This window comes from Haematobia irritans, chromosome 2 (genome assembly GCF_050003625.1).
Source record: "Haematobia irritans isolate KBUSLIRL chromosome 2, ASM5000362v1, whole genome shotgun sequence".
NCBI classification, from domain to species: domain Eukaryota; kingdom Metazoa; phylum Arthropoda; class Insecta; order Diptera; family Muscidae; genus Haematobia; species Haematobia irritans.
The window spans coordinates 218,526,539-218,543,063 of record NC_134398.1 but is presented as its reverse complement, the minus strand read 5'-3'; the positions used below and the strand labels follow the sequence as shown (position 1 = coordinate 218,543,063).

General features: G+C 38.6%; 1 protein-coding gene across 5 annotated transcripts in view; it reads left to right on the top strand.

Moving 5' to 3' along the window:
• Reph (Regulator of eph expression) overlaps positions 1 to 16,525 on the top strand; it is a 95,750-nt gene that overhangs the window by 58,385 nt on the left and 20,840 nt on the right. For 4 of the 5 annotated variants that reach the window (XM_075297450.1, XM_075297448.1, XM_075297447.1 and 1 more), the window contains one exon: positions 6,777 to 6,870. In XM_075297450.1, the coding sequence (XP_075153565.1) occupies positions 6,861 to 6,870 (10 nt within the window). In that variant the 5' untranslated portion in view covers positions 6,777 to 6,860. Of the gene's footprint in view, positions 1 to 6,364; positions 6,659 to 6,776; positions 6,871 to 16,525 lie in introns of those variants that run through there. The other variant, XM_075297446.1, reaches the window with a different exon arrangement.

Here is a 16,525-nt window from a genome sequence, read left to right as displayed (position 1 = left end):
TTAAGACTCGACTTTCAGTAGAAATTATGCTATGTTTCAAGTAAAAAACGTCTTTAAAATAAAGTGTTGAAAAACATGTCCTATATTTGAACGATTTATTGCTTTGTAGTCAAGATGCAAAAAGACAACAAATTTAAAGACAATTTCATTAAATTTAAAGATATTTTCTGAATTATTAAAGTCAAATTGACCTTAGCCCAAACATTTTTTCTTTCATGTTATGATACCCATTTTTAAGTGAAATCACTTAATTATAAGGATAATACGACTTCAGTGAAAAGTTTATCGACTTTTGGACAAGGAAAAAAACTTTATATTAGAGAAATGCGTCTTCTATGCTAAGCAAAATTTATATTCGTATTTTAAAGACATGAAATCTTTGACCTCAGGACAATATTTTTTTCAGTGTAGGACCAATAAATAAAATTAGGACACACATCTCATTTATCGAATTGTCATTCCCTTTTCGCGGTATATTAATAAAGCTATTTTCATACGAACAAATACCAGTTTAATAGATATTTCAAAATAAAAAATGTTTCCTTAATTTCAAAAAAAAAAAATAAATAAATAAAAATAAAAAACTTTAATCCAAATAGGCTAAAACCTCAAAATAAGTAAGTTTTTAATCTTAAATCTAAAGATTCAATATTTCAGTTAATTTAAGGACAATTTCTTTAAATCAAAAATGTGTTTATTTACTTTAAGGACCTCCAGTGGTCACTGTGGGCAACTGTCCATTTGGCCACAATGGCCACTGGAGGCATCCTCTCCAGAATTTTATTTTTCTCCAAAACTAAAAAATTCTATCAAATATCGATAGAGCTCTTCAAGCTCTTTCATATGATGTATGGGTCATAGTGGGACAATTGTCCATGTGGCCACAATGGTCACTTGAGTCCCATCCTCTCAAAAAATTGTGTCGAAAATTCTATCAAATATCGATAGAGCTCTTCAAGCTCTTTCATATGGTATATGGGTCATAGTGGGACAATTGTCCATGTGGCCACAATGGTCACTTGTGTCCCATCATTGTGCCAAAAAACTAAATTTTCTGCAAAATTTTGAGCCATATGTATGAATGTAGCTGTGAGTGATAATGCCACAAGTGAGTGGTTTAATTTTAGATAAAGTAAATTGGTCAAGAAGACCTTTTAATATTTTTCCTGGTGATCAAGAAATAAATCTATCATTGGTTACAGCAGAACATACCTCTGTTAACTCTTTACAGTGCTCTGTTAGCTCCTTTATGAAGCTCTGTTAACTAATTAACAGAGCTCTGGAAAAAATGGTTTGTGTCTGTGGTAACTAAATTCGGAATTTATCTTCACGCACATAAATATTATATGACCTCATTATTATTAAATGAAAAATTTTTCAACTTCAATCAATTTTTTAATTGGAAATATTTTGGTGGTCTTTTTTTCTGTGTTCTTTTAAATAAAGACATTAAAATTAATACGTAGACCTCATTTCTTGAATTTCCATGCTATTTTTTTGGCGATATATTAACAAAGCTTTTCACCAACAAATAAATTCCAGTTATGCACTCCAGAGGAAATCGCTCAATTAGTTTGGGTAATAAATCCAAAATTGTGAAAATCGGGCAATATATTTATGCAAGAGCTACAGATATGTCGAAATATCATAGTCTAATACATCAAATTTTGAAATTTTAGTAACATTGGTTAATAAATAAGAGTGTGTTATTATGACCAAATTTGAGAAAATCGAGCTATGCATATATATGGGAGCTATATCTAAATCTGAACCGATTTGGACGATATTGTGCAGATTCGGTTAATACCACAGAAGGTTGTTACCTTTTGCTAAATTTGAGAAAGATCGGTTAACAAATAAGGCTATTTTGGTCAAAAATAGACTTATTAGGGTAAATTTTTGAAAATCTGGCGATACATATATATATGGGAGCTATATCTAAATCTGAACCGATTTCGATGAAATTTTGCAAACTTGAAGCGTAATGACAATGATAACTTTGTGCCAACTTTGACGATGATCGGCTTGTAAAAAAGCGCAACGTGACCCCATTTGTCAAAATCGGGCGATACATATATATGTATAGGAGCTATTTCTAAATTTGATCCGATTTCTTCCAAATTCAATAGAATTCGTCCTTGTGCCTAAAAAATTATCCTGTACCAAATTTCATCAAAATCTGTTAATAAATGCGACCGGAATCTTGCGAACAACAAATACATGGACAGACGGACGGACACCAAGCGCTAGATCGACTCAGGCGGTGATTCTGAGTCGATCGGTATATATTTTATGGGGTCTAAAATATTTCTGGTAGGCACATTTTTTGGCAGATCAAAGTTATTATACCCTGACCACTATGTGCTTTAGGGTATAAAAAGGATTTCAAATTCACTTTTAGTAGATTTCGAACCTAATGTGAAATGGGCTCTTAGCCTAACAGGTTCGCTGATAAGTCCCCGGTCTGACACATAGATGGCGTCGCTAGTATGAAATGCATATTTTATATTGTACCAACCTTCAAATGATTCGTGTCAAAATTTAAAGTCTGTAAGTCAATTAGTTTGTGAGATAGAGAGTCTTTTGTGAAAAAATGGAAGGAATTTCGTGTTTTGATAAAATATTGTTTTCTGAAGGAAAAAAATACGGTGGAAGCAAAAACGTGGCTTGATAATGAGTTTCCGGACTGCCCCAGGGAAATCAACAATAATTGATTGGTATGCAAAATTCAAGCGTGGTGAAATGAGCACCGAGGACAATGAACGCAGTGGACGCCCGAAAGAGGTGGTTACCGACGAAAACATAAAAAAAATCCACAAAATGATTTTGAATGACCGTAAAATGATGTTGATCGAGATAGCAGAGGCCTTAAAGATATCAAAGGAACGTGTTGGTCATATCATTCATCAATATTTGGATATGCGGAAGCTCTGTGCAAAATGGGTGCCGCACGAGCTCACATTTGGCCAAAACCAACAAGGTGTTGATGATTCTGAGCGGTCGCAATACAGCCGAGTTTTTCCGTCGATATGTGACAATGGATGTAACATGGCTCCATCACTACACTCCTGAGTCCAATCGACAGTCGGCTGAGTGGACAGCGACCGGTGAACCGTCTCCGAAGCGTGGAAAGACTCAAAAGTCCGCTGGCAAAGTAATGGCCTCTGGTTTTTGGGATGCGCATGGAATAATTTTTATCGATTATCTTGAGAAGGGAAAACCCATCAACAGTGACTATTATATGGCGTTTGAAGGTCGAAATCGCGGCAAAACGGCCCCATATGAAGAAGAAAAAGTGTTGTTCCACCGAGACAACGCACCGTGCCACAAGTCATTGAGAACGATGGCAAAAATTCATGAATTGGGCTTCGAATTGCTTCTCCAGCCACCGTATTCTCCAGATCTGGGCCCCAGCGACTTTTTCTTGTTCTCAGACCTCAAGAGGATGCTCGCAGGGAAAAAATTTGGCTGCAATGAAGAGGTGATCGCCGAAACTGAGGCCTATTTTGAGGCAAAACCGAAGGAGTACTACCAAAATTGAATTGGAAAATTGGATGGTCATTATAATCGTTGTACCGCTCTTGAAGGGAACTATGTTGAATAATAAAAACGAATTTTGACAAAAAAAAATGTGTTTTTCTTTGTTAGACCGGGGACTTATCAGCCAACCTGTTATATTTGAAATTTTTTATTTCTAATCCAGTCTGTTTTAAACTGATGCTAAAATGAACTAATATTTATTGCAAAAAATTTTCTTTATTCCAATTATGTCACAAAAATTTTATGAACCAAATGTCTGTAACATTTCAATGACATACAAATTAGTTCAATTCTAACTATAACAGAAGAAGTTTTTCGTACACTTCTCAAAAATAGTAAGAATGAACTACAGCGTGGTTAAAATTGGAATGATCCGGTGCCTAAGATTTTTTCTTTATTTTTAGTTCATTTTTTCTTTTCGAGTAAGAAGAATTTCGTAAATGGTAATTAAATCCAAAATCCAAAAATGTCCGAAAATTTTCGTTAATTTAATGAATCTCAAAAATTTGGAATTTAGTTCAATTTTCGCTCGAGATAGTTCATTTTTCCCATAATGTAGTTTACTTTTTTTTCTGTGTATATTGAAAATAATTTACTGACAGTTTATCGAAAGAAATTGTATGATAATAGTAAAAACAAATTGACGTTAACTTTTATGAGGGGTTACTTTTATAAGGGGGTGGGGGTACTTTTTTTACAGAAAAAATGTTTTTGTACGATTTTAACGGAGCGACACAAATTTCAAAGATATATACCCTGAATTTAATGAAAAAACAAATTTAATTCTTGGTATTGAGTAAATTGGGTGTCCTAAAATTAAGGTTGCATAGTCATTTATTAGGTCAATATTTTCCTCAGTGTATACGTAATTATTAAGGCCAATTAATTTCGTGATTGCAACAAGATTTTTGGCGTTGGCGTTTACTTGTTGGAACATATACTATTTTCATTTGTATGAGCTCTTTATTGGAAATGTGTACTTCCCATCTCTGGCTCAAGCTGTAATTGTTGGTTATATAGTGCATGTGTATAGGTGTTTGTGTGCAAAAATTTCGAGATGTTTTTCGTCGTGCACAGGAATATTTCACTGAGAGCGTCATTAGTTTGTGTGTAACTTTTGCCGGTGATAGACGACCAAGTTTTGTAGTATTTTTAGTTAAGGGCCAATGAAAAGGATATAAAAAAATGGAAATTGTAATAGAAATAGATAAAGAAATTTAATGGAATTGCAAAGCTCTAAATGGAAAATTAAAAAACAAAGAAAGAAAAATATAGTGGAAACCTATAATCAAGATAACCGAATGCAAGATAAAAATAATTTAAGTGCAAATTTTCCTTAAGACCATTTGGGCCAATACTATATGGGTCCTTTGCCCTTTTCATATACTGCCGTGTTATCTTTTTGCCAAAATTAGTTGCCAAAAAATATATGTGAGTGAGCATTGGTTAAGAGCATTTCTTTTGGAAAAATCTATGGAGTCTGGTCTAATATATTTCCTCTTCTGTTTTTTTTTTTTGTGTTGTGTGTTATAGAATTAGTGACTGCCACCAAGTAAAAAGAAAATCGATAATTCAGTACTGTATCTTACGGCAAAGGTGATCTGAGGCTGCATACAAACAACACGGAGAAGTAGAAAAAGAAGAAGAAGAGGAAGAGGACACTGTTAACCACGGCGACGAGGACAACTACGAGAAGGTCCACAAATCGTTAACAGAGCCAGCGACAAACAAGATTTTACATAGAGACCAGTGGGTGGGAGCATAAGAAAAGTGAGGCGAGATAAACGACTCCGACTACTCTTCGTTGTAACACAACAATATGATATCGTAGTAGCTCTCCATATTCGTCAAACATTCGGTTAGTCGTTTGGTTTTAGGATTACTCGTAAGCCGCCCCGGTTTAATAGTAGCTGATGGTATTTAAAAATTGTTTGTGTCTCCCCTCCATTAAAATAGATTGGTGAGAACATCTATAAGAAAAGAGTGCCCATAGATATAGAGAGAGAAGTAAACAATTTGCCTTGTTACTTATTGGAAGAGAGTTAGTATAACTGTTTTCTTTGGTTTGGCTCTCTGTCTCTCCAAAAGAGGGGATTATACGCCTATACATTGTTTTGCTCAGTCTCTCTCCCCTCCTCCCCCCAATCACACATACACATGCCGCTTGTCATCACTTCCAGACAATAGACCCCAAAGAGTACAAAGGGGAAAGACACCGTTGACTGAGACGTCAACAGATTTGTAGTAGCAGTGATAATAATCATCAGAGAGCTAGTCAGTGAGTGAGTGCTGATGCTGATGATGAAGTATTAATCGCGTATCTGAGTATATCTACAACTAATAGTACGAGCCCAAACCGACTATACTACCATTTGCGTATAGCAAATCTGTCATCGTTGTGTTGTAGTCGTAGGTCGTACTCGTCGTTGTTATTACTATCGGCACGGCTACATAGCATTGCATCGTTTCTATATGAGCCTTTGAGTCTCTTCTTAATACGAGTACGGTAAAGGGTGGCGGTAGTCGTGATACGGAATTTGTACTCCCGGTATTACTGGGCTATAATTCCTTGTCTTGTTCTTTCTTATACGTGCAATTTCTGGTTACTCTTTTGCAACATCGTCATCATAATAATCGTTTTCGGTGTTACCTCTGTAAGGAGTAAAAAATAAGAAGAAGCAGTAGACGAGAAAAAAACTTGAAACAAAATTATCATAGACAGAAAGAAGTGTCTGGCTGTTTCTATGATGTATATTTAATACTTGAACGAAAAACACACACACAGAAAATCAATGAATATCATAAAGTAAATATAAACGGAAAAGAAATTTTGAATACAAAAATAATGCCGAGGAAACGGAAAATTTCTCCAATTTAAAATACGAAACGGAATAAATTTTCGGAGGAGAGTGAAATTTTCAATACAAAATTTAAAAAGTGAAATATTTTTTGGACTCTTCTCTCAACTCATTATCGCTGCCTGCGGTTAATAATGATAAAATTTGTCAAACACAAACAACCAGAACAACAACAAGTTTCAACACAACAAGAGTTGTCAACCGCTTCTTCGTTAACTTCGTCATCGTACAAGTCAGCAAAGAATTTTTTTAAGAAAAAGGTTGTTATTTGCAAAAAACAAAATAAGAAACATTTCCTTTATATACATTTGTTCTATTTATACCATAACTTTGGCGCAAATATTAATATTTTTTCTTTTTATTCTCAATCTGTTGCAGGGCGAATCAAATGACTCGGGTACTGAATCTGATGGCGACATCTTAGATGTGGATATTAAACATCATCATCACTTAGAGTTGGATATGGAAACTAGTAAGTTGAAAATATTGTACTATGAGTATTATCGAGTAGTGATTCCATTGATTCGAGGGTGGCCTGAGAAGTACTTAGCCCAAAAAAAATCAACAAATATTTTAGAAAACTGATAAAAAATCCTGATATTCGTGCACCCAGATAAGGTATATGACACATCCTTGAGCTAAATGGTTAGCATGCCCGCCTTGCATACACAATGTCGTGGGTTCGATTCCTGCTTCGAGCGAACACCAAAAAGTTTTTCAGCGGTGGATTATCCCACCTCAGTAATGCTGGCGACATTTCTGAGGGTTTCAGAGCTTCTCTAAGTGGTTTCACTGCAATGTGGAACGCCGTTCGGACTCGGCCATAAAAAGCAGGTCCCTTGTCATTGATCTTAACATGGAATCGGGCAGCACTCAGTGGTGTGAGAGAAGTTCACCAATGTGGTATCACAATGGACTGAATGGTCTAAGTGAGCCTGATACATCGGGCTGCCACCTAACCTAAACTAACCTAACCTAGAGCTAAATGTTATTTTTGAACGGTGAACATCCCTGCAAAAAATTTGGAAGTTCTTCTAAAGCCACGACTTTAAAAGCACTTCCAAAACTGTCCTCCCAAATGTGTTCTTCATTTTAACTACACAGGTAGTTCTTTTAATTCATTATAACTCTCTTTTTCATATTTTTATACCCTAAACCACATAGTGGTAATGTGCCTACCAGAAATATTGATTTTAGACCCCATAAAATATATACCGATCGACTCAGAATCACCTCCTGAGTCGATCTAGCGCTTGGTGTCCGTCCGTCCGTCTGTCCATGTATTTGTTGTTCACAGGATTCCGGTCGCAATTATTAACCGATTTGGATGAAATTTGTTACAGGGTGTTTTTTTAACACAAGGACGAACGCTATTGAATTTGGAAGAAACCGGATCAAATTTAGATATAGCACAGAATTAGGTGGTTTCGGTGGTTGGACAGACGGTTTCCACCCCATTTCGACCAATTTGATCTTGGCAAGGCCTGAGGTATGAGCCCTGGTGACCTTTTTTCTTTAATTTCGTTTCAAATCGATCCAATAGTTCAGCATTCTTACAGTGATCGTTTTATATTTTTCCTTATTGTCGATTTGGTTCACACATTGAAAATACATACAAAACTCACCGAGTTTTGTTGTAGAATATTTTTAGCAATGAGAAGATCTTACCTATAAAGTTGGCACTGGACAAGATAACAAACAAAGCCCAGAGGTCGGAGTGGGCAAAGTGTAAGCCCCAAAGTCTCTATAGGATAGAATATTTCAGTGAGCGAATTGTAGGTCCCAAGGTCTCAGTGGGGGACTGTAGGTTCGAATATCTCAAAGGGAAAGCTGAATGTCTTAGTGTGGGTACTATAGACCTGAAAGTTTCAATGGGCAAAGTGCAGATCCGAAGGTCTCAGTTGAGAAACAGTACACAGAAAAAAATATCACCAAAATATTTCCAATTAAAAAGTTAATTGAAGTTGAAAATTTTTTCAATTAATAAATTAATTGATGCAATTAACTTTTTAATCATGATAGAAACATTAAGTTAATTAAGTCAATGATTGAACATTTTAAAAATTTTAATTAAAAAATTAATTGATACAATTAACTTTTTAATCAAATTCGGAAGACTAATTCAGTTAAAAAAAGTTCTGATTTTTTTTTTAATTTGTAATTAAAAATGTATTTCAAACAATCATTTGTTAATCCAAATAAAAACTCAAAGCCAATCTAACTAAGTAATTAAAAATAGTTACCTTTTTTAATAAATAAATTAATTGCGTTTTGCAATCAATATCAATTAAAGTTTTAATTGAATCAATTAAAAAATTAATTGAATTTTGCTGAAAAAACAATTAATTTTTTAATCAAGAATTTTTTCTATGCCCAATTAAAACTGTGATTGATACTATCATTTTCGTGATTGAAGACATTTCAATTAAAAAATTAATTGGATCAATTAATTTGGTGATTGAATCAGAGAAAAAATTTTTTGTGTGTATGCCTGAAAGTTTCAGTGGGCGAACTGCAGGTCCAATGGTCCCGGTGGTGATACTTAAGGCTCCAAGGCCTCATTTGAGGAAGTGTAGGCTCGAAAGTCTCAGTTGCGACAATATAGGTCCGAATTTCTCAGTTGGGAAACTGTAGGCCTAAAGGTTTCAGTGGGCGAACTGCGGGATGAAATGTCTCAGTGGGGAAGCTATAGACCTGAAGGTTTCAATGGGCGAACTGTAGGTCCGATGGTCTCAGTGGTGGATCTGAAAGCCTCTAGGTCTCATTGGGAGAACTGTAGTTTCGAAAGTCTCATTTGTGGATATATAGGTCCGAATGTCTCAGTGGGTAGACTGTAGGCCCGAATGTTTTAGTGGGCGAACTGTAGGTCCGAAGGTCTCAGTGGCGGAACCAAAGGCCTTAAGGTCTCAGTGGAGCAACTGTATGACCAAAGATCTCAGCAGTGACAATGTAAATCCGAATTTCTTAATGGGGAAGCCGTAGGCCTGAAACTTTCCATAAGCGAGTTTTGAAGGCCTCAGTGGGGATACTATACCCCCATGGTCTCAATGTTTTAGTCTGCAAACTGTAGGTCCGATGGTCTTAGTTGCGGAACTAAAGGCCTTAAAGTTTCAGTGGGGGAACTGTATGACCAAAGGTCTCAGCAGTGACAATGTAGGTCCGGATTTCTTAATAGGAAAACCGTTGGCCTGAAAGTTTCCATCAGCAAGCTGCACATTTGAAGGCCTCAGTGAGAGTACCCCCTATGGTCTCAATGGCGGAAATGTAGGTCCAAATGTCTCAGTGGCAGCTATAAGGCTGAAGGTTTCAGTAGACGAACTGTAGGTGCGATAGTTTCAGTTGGGGAAATATAGGTCCGAATTTCCTAGTGGGAAACTGTAGGCCTGAGTCTTAGTGGTGGAACTGAAAGTCTTAAAATCTCAGTGGGGAAACTATAGAGCCGAAGGTCTCAGTGGTGAAAATATAGGGCCAAATTTCTCATTGGGGAAGCCGTAGACCTGAAAGTTTCAGTGAGTCAACTGCAGTTCCGAATATCTCAGTAGTGGAACTGTAGACCTGAAGGCGTTAGTGCGGGTACGATAGGACTACAGGTAACAAGGGGGGGAACTGTAGGTCCGAAGGTCTCTGTGGTGGAACTGAAAACCTGAAAGTATCAGTAGACGTACTATAGGCCCAAAGGCCAGAAGGTGTCTGAACTTTAGGTCCGAAAGTCTCAGTAATGAAATTGAGTGTTTCATTGGGGGTAAAGGTCTCCGTGGGGAGATTGTAGGCCTGACGTGGTGGAATTGTAAGCAAGATGCTTGCGGTGCGAAACTATAGGCTCCCTATTGAAATATTGTGATGAATCCGAATATTTCAATAGGGAAACAGTAGGTCCAAAGATTTGTTTGGTCCAATAGTATAGGCCGGAAGTTCCAGTTAATAAAACGTATGTCCGAAAGTCTCATTGGGAGGAATGTAGACTGGATACAATGCGATATAATACTTTGTGTGTATCAACGGATCAATTTTACATCGACTATCGCAAGACGATACCGAATTGCTCTTAAATGGCATCAAACAGCCATCTGCTCTCATGCCCAAAAGGGTACAGAGTATTACCCACGAGATAGTTAGGTTACATACGATGGCGGTCCGTTTCTTATACTGCCTTAGATTATTCTGTTCATTGTAATACCACACATGATGAACCTCTCTCCTCTTTATCACAATGAATGATGGCAAAAACGGTTTGAAACCCTTAGAAATGTCAATAGGATTGTTGAGAGGGATTTAACATCCTCTCAACAATCCATGGACTGAATAGTCTAAGTGAGCCTGAATCTTAATTCGGGCTGCCACTTTAACCTAACCTTAACCTAACCACCTCTGAAAAACTTATTGGTGTTCGATCGAAACTGGGTTTGAATGCATGATCCTTTGTATACAAGGTAATCATTAACAGTGTATGGTAGCTTGAAATGCGTACTGCCTCAACGAACTTGCACAATTGCAGTCGGCATGGATATTTCACAATTTATTTTTCGTAGTTCATCAAAAACCGACATGCGACATGTGTGTGAAAATAAATTATAATGGATCTCGTTATAAAATCACAAAATGAGCGCCCCCTATATGTCAAATTTGGAACTAAAGTTACATTATAATGGATTTATGGTCAAAAAATAATTGTAACAAAATGCACAAAACGCGCAAATTAGTTAAGATAATATATCAAATTGTATAATATAAGTCGAACTCTATCCAAAAAGGTGTTCCAATACTCCATAACAATCATTGGTATGGAGATATAGTACCTTTTATACCTTGTGTCTCAGAAAGCAAACAAACAAGTGTGGGCTGTCAAAACCAACGGGAAATGGAAGTAGAAACCGGGATCTACTCAAAAACACAAACCTTGTGTTCCAGACCCGTTGGGGAGCCGAGATATTGGCCACTTTGTGTTATGGGCCACTCATCCTGGAGAGAAATTTTCAAATTTAATCCAAATGGAAATATGTGGGCTGTCAAAACCTACGGGGAATGGAAGTAGAAATCGGGATCTACTCAAAAACACAAACCTTGTGTTCCAGACCCGCTGGGGAGCCGAGATATTGGCCACTTTGTGTTATGGGCCACTCATCCTGGAGAGAAATTTTCAAATTTCATCCAAATGGAAATATGTGGGCTGACAAAACCAACGGGAAATGGAAGTAGAAATCTAGATCTACTCAAAAACACAAACCTTGTGTTCCACACCCGCTGGGGAGCCGAGATATTGGCCACTTTGTGTTATGGGCCACTCATCCTGGAAAGAAATTTTCAAATTTCATCCAAATGGAAATATGTGGGCTGTCAAAACCTACGGGGAATGGAAGTAGAAATCGAGATCTACTCAAGCACATAACTCATGTGTTCCAGACCCGCTGGGGAGCCGAGATATTGGCCACTTTGTGTTATGGGCCACTCATCCTGGAGAGAAATTTTCAAATTTCATCCAAATGGAAATATGTGGGCTGACAAAACCAACGGGAAATGGAAGTAGAAATCTAGATCTACTCAAAAACACAAACCTTGTGTTCCAGACCCGCTGGGGAGCCGAGATATTGGCCACTTTGTGTTATGGGCCACTCATCCTGGAAAGAAATTTTCAAATTTCATCCAAATGGAAATATGTGGGCTGTCAAAACCTACGGGGAATGGAAGTAGAAATCTAGATCTACTCAAAAACACAAACCTTGTGTTCCAGACCCGCTGGGGAGCCGAGATATTGGCCACTTTGTGTTATGGGCCACTCATCCTGGAGAGAAATTTTCAAATTTAATCCAAATGGAAATATGTGGGCTGTCAAAACCTACGGGGAATGGAAGTAGAAATCGGGATCTACTCAAAAACACAAACCTTGTGTTCCAGACCCGCTGGGGAGCCGAGATATTGGCCACTTTGTGTTATGGGCCACTCATCCTGGAGAGAAATTTTCAAATTTCATCCAAATGGAAATATGTGGGCTGACAAATCCAACGGGAAATGGAAGTAGAAATCTAGATCTACTCAAAAACACAAACCTTGTGTTCCAGACCCGCTGGGGAGCCGAGATATTGGCCACTTTGTGTTATGGGCCACTCATCCTGGAGAGAAATTTTCAAATTTCATCCAAATGGAAATATGTGGGCAGACAAAACCAACGGGAAATGGAAGTAGAAATCTAGATCTACTCAAAAACACAAACCTTGTGTTCCAGACCCGCTGGGGAGCCGAGATATTGGCCACTTTGTGTTATGGTCCACTCATCCTGGAGAGAAATTTTCAAATTTCATCCAAATGGAAATATGTGGGCTGACAAAACCAACGGGAAATGGAAGTAGAAACCGAGATCTACTCAAAAACACAAACCTTGTGTTCCAGACCCGTTGGGGACCCGAGATATTGTCCACTTTGTGTTATGGGCCACTCATCCTGGAAAGAAATTTTCAAATTTCATCCAAATGGAAATATGTGGGCTGACAAAACCAACGGGAAATGGAAGTAGAAATCTAGATCTACTCAAAAACACAAACCTTGTGTTCCAGACCCGCTGGGGAGCCGAGATATTGGCCACTTTGTGTTATGGGCCACTCATCCTGGAAAGAAATTTTCAAATTTCATCCAAATGGAAATATGTGGGCTGTCAAAACCTACGGGGAATGGAAGTAGAAATCGAGATCTACTCAAGCACATAACTCATGTGTTCCAGACCCGCTGGGGAGCCGAGATATTGGCCACTTTGTGTTATGGGCCACTCATCCTGGAGAGAAATTTTCAAATTTCATCCAAATGGAAATATGTGGGCTGACAAAACCAACGGGAAATGGAAGTAGAAATCTAGATCTACTCAAAAACACAAACCTTGTGTTCCAGACCCGCTGGGGAGCCGAGATATTGGCCACTTTGTGTTATGGGCCACTCATCCTGGAGAGAAATTTTCAAATTTCATCCAAATGGAAATATGTGGGCTGACAAAACCAACGGGAAATGGAAGTAGAAATCTAGATCTACTCAAAAACACAAACCTTGTGTTCCAGACCCGCTGGGGAGCCGAGATATTGGCCACTTTGTGTTATGGGCCACTCATCCTGGAAAGAAATTTTCAAATTTCATCCAAATGGAAATATGTGGGCTGTCAAAACCTACGGGGAATGGAAGTAGAAATCTAGATCTACTCAAAAACACAAACCTTGTGTTCCAGACCCGCTGGGGAGCCGAGATATTGGCCACTTTGTGTTATGGGCCACTCATCCTGGAGAGAAATTTTCAAATTTAATCCAAATGGAAATATGTGGGCTGTCAAAACCTACGGGGAATGGAAGTAGAAATCGGGATCTACTCAAAAACACAAACCTTGTGTTCCAGACCCGCTGGGGAGCCGAGATATTGGCCACTTTGTGTTATGGGCCACTCATCCTGGAGAGAAATTTTCAAATTTCATCCAAATGGAAATATGTGGGCTGACAAAACCAACGGGAAATGGAAGTACAAATCTAGATCTACTCAAAAACACAAACCTTGTGTTCCAGACCCGCTGGGGAGCCGAGATATTGGCCACTTTGTGTTATGGGCCACTCATCCTGGAAAGAAATTTTCAAATTTCATCCAAATGGAAATATGTGGGCTGTCAAAACCTACGGGGAATGGAAGTAGAAATCTAGATCTACTCAAAAACACAAACCTTGTGTTCCAGACCCGCTGGGGAGCCGAGATATTGGCCACTTTGTGTTATGGGCCACTCATCCTGGAGAGAAATTTTCAAATTTAATCCAAATGGAAATATGTGGGCTGTCAAAACCTACGGGGAATGGAAGTAGAAATCGGGATCTACTCAAAAACACAAACCTTGTGTTCCAGACCCGCTGGGGAGCCGAGATATTGGCCACTTTGTGTTATGGGCCACTCATCCTGGAGAGAAATTTTCAAATTTCATCCAAATGGAAATATGTGGGCTGACAAAACCAACGGGAAATGGAAGTAGAAACCGAGATCTACTCAAAAACACAAACCTTGTGTTCCAGACCCGTTGGGGACCCGAGATATTGTCCACTTTGTGTTATGGGCCACTCATCCTGGAAAGAAATTTTCAAATTTCATCCAAATGGAAATATGTGGGCTGACAAAACCAACGGGAAATGGAAGTAGAAATCTAGATCTACTCAAAAACACAAACCTTGTGTTCCAGACCCGCTGGGGAGCCGAGATATTGGCCACTTTGTGTTATGGGCCACTCATCCTGGAAAGAAATTTTCAAATTTCATCCAAATGGAAATATGTGGGCTGTCAAAACCTACGGGGAATGGAAGTAGAAATCGAGATCTACTCAAGCACATAACTCATGTGTTCCAGACCCGCTGGGGAGCCGAGATATTGGCCACTTTGTGTTATGGGCCACTCATCCTGGAGAGAAATTTTCAAATTTAATCCAAATGGAAATATGTGGGCTGTCAAAACCTACGGGGAATGGAAGTAGAAATCGGGATCTACTCAAAAACACAAACCTTGTGTTCCAGACCCGCTGGGGAGCCGAGATATTGGCCACTTTGTGTTATGGGCCACTCATCCTGGAAAGAAATTTTCAAATTTCATCCAAATGGAAATATGTGGGCTGACAAAACCAACGGGAAATGGAAGTAGAAATCTAGATCTACTCAAAAACACAAACCTTGTGTTCCAGACCCGCTGGGGAGCCGAGATATTGGCCACTTTGTGTTATGGGCCACTCATCCTGGAGAGAAATTTTCAAATTTCATCCAAATGGAAATATGTGGGCTGACAAAACCAACGGGAAATGGAAGTAGAAATCTAGATCTACTCAAAAACACAAACCTTGTGTTCCAGACCCGCTGGGGAGCCGAGATATTGGCCACTTTGTGTTATGGGCCACTCATCCTGGAAAGAAATTTTCAAATTTCATCCAAATGGAAATATGTGGGCTGACAAATCCAACGGGAAATGGAAGTAGAAATCTAGATCTACTCAAAAACACAAACCTTGTGTTCCAGACCCGCTGGGGAGCCGAGATATTGGCCACTTTGTGTTATGGGCCACTCATCCTGGAGAGAAATTTTCAAATTTCATCCAAATGGAAATATGTGGGCAGACAAAACCAACGGGAAATGGAAGTAGAAATCTAGATCTACTCAAAAACACAAACCTTGTGTTCCAGACCCGCTGGGGAGCCGAGATATTGGCCACTTTGTGTTATGGTCCACTCATCCTGGAGAGAAATTTTCAAATTTCATCCAAATGGAAATATGTGGGCTGACAAAACCAACGGGAAATGGAAGTAGAAACCGAGATCTACTCAAAAACACAAACCTTGTGTTCCAGACCCGTTGGGGACCCGAGATATTGTCCACTTTGTGTTATGGGCCACTCATCCTGGAAAGAAATTTTCAAATTTCATCCAAATGGAAATATGTGGGCTGACAAAACCAACGGGAAATGGAAGTAGAAATCTAGATCTACTCAAAAACACAAACCTTGTGTTCCAGACCCGCTGGGGAGCCGAGATATTGGCCACTTTGTGTTATGGGCCACTCATCCTGGAAAGAAATTTTCAAATTTCATCCAAATGGAAATATGTGGGCTGTCAAAACCTACGGGGAATGGAAGTAGAAATCGAGATCTACTCAAGCACATAACTCATGTGTTCCAGACCCGCTGGGGAGCCGAGATATTGGCCACTTTGTGTTATGGGCCACTCATCCTGGAGAGAAATTTTCAAATTTCATCCAAATGGAAATATGTGGGCTGACAAAACCAACGGGAAATGGAAGTAGAAATCTAGATCTACTCAAAAACACAAACCTTGTGTTCCAGACCCGCTGGGGAGCCGAGATATTGGCCACTTTGTGTTATGGGCCACTCATCCTGGAGAGAAATTTTCAAATTTCATCCAAATGGAAATATGTGGGCTGACAAAACCAACGGGAAATGGAAGTAGAAATCTAGATCTACTCAAAAACACAAACCTTGTGTTCCAGACCCGCTGGGGAGCCGAGATATTGGCCACTTTGTGTTATGGGCCACTCATCCTGGAAAGAAATTTTCAAATTTCATCCAAATGGAAATATGTGGGCTGTCAAAACCTACGGGGAATGGAAGTAGAAATCTAGATC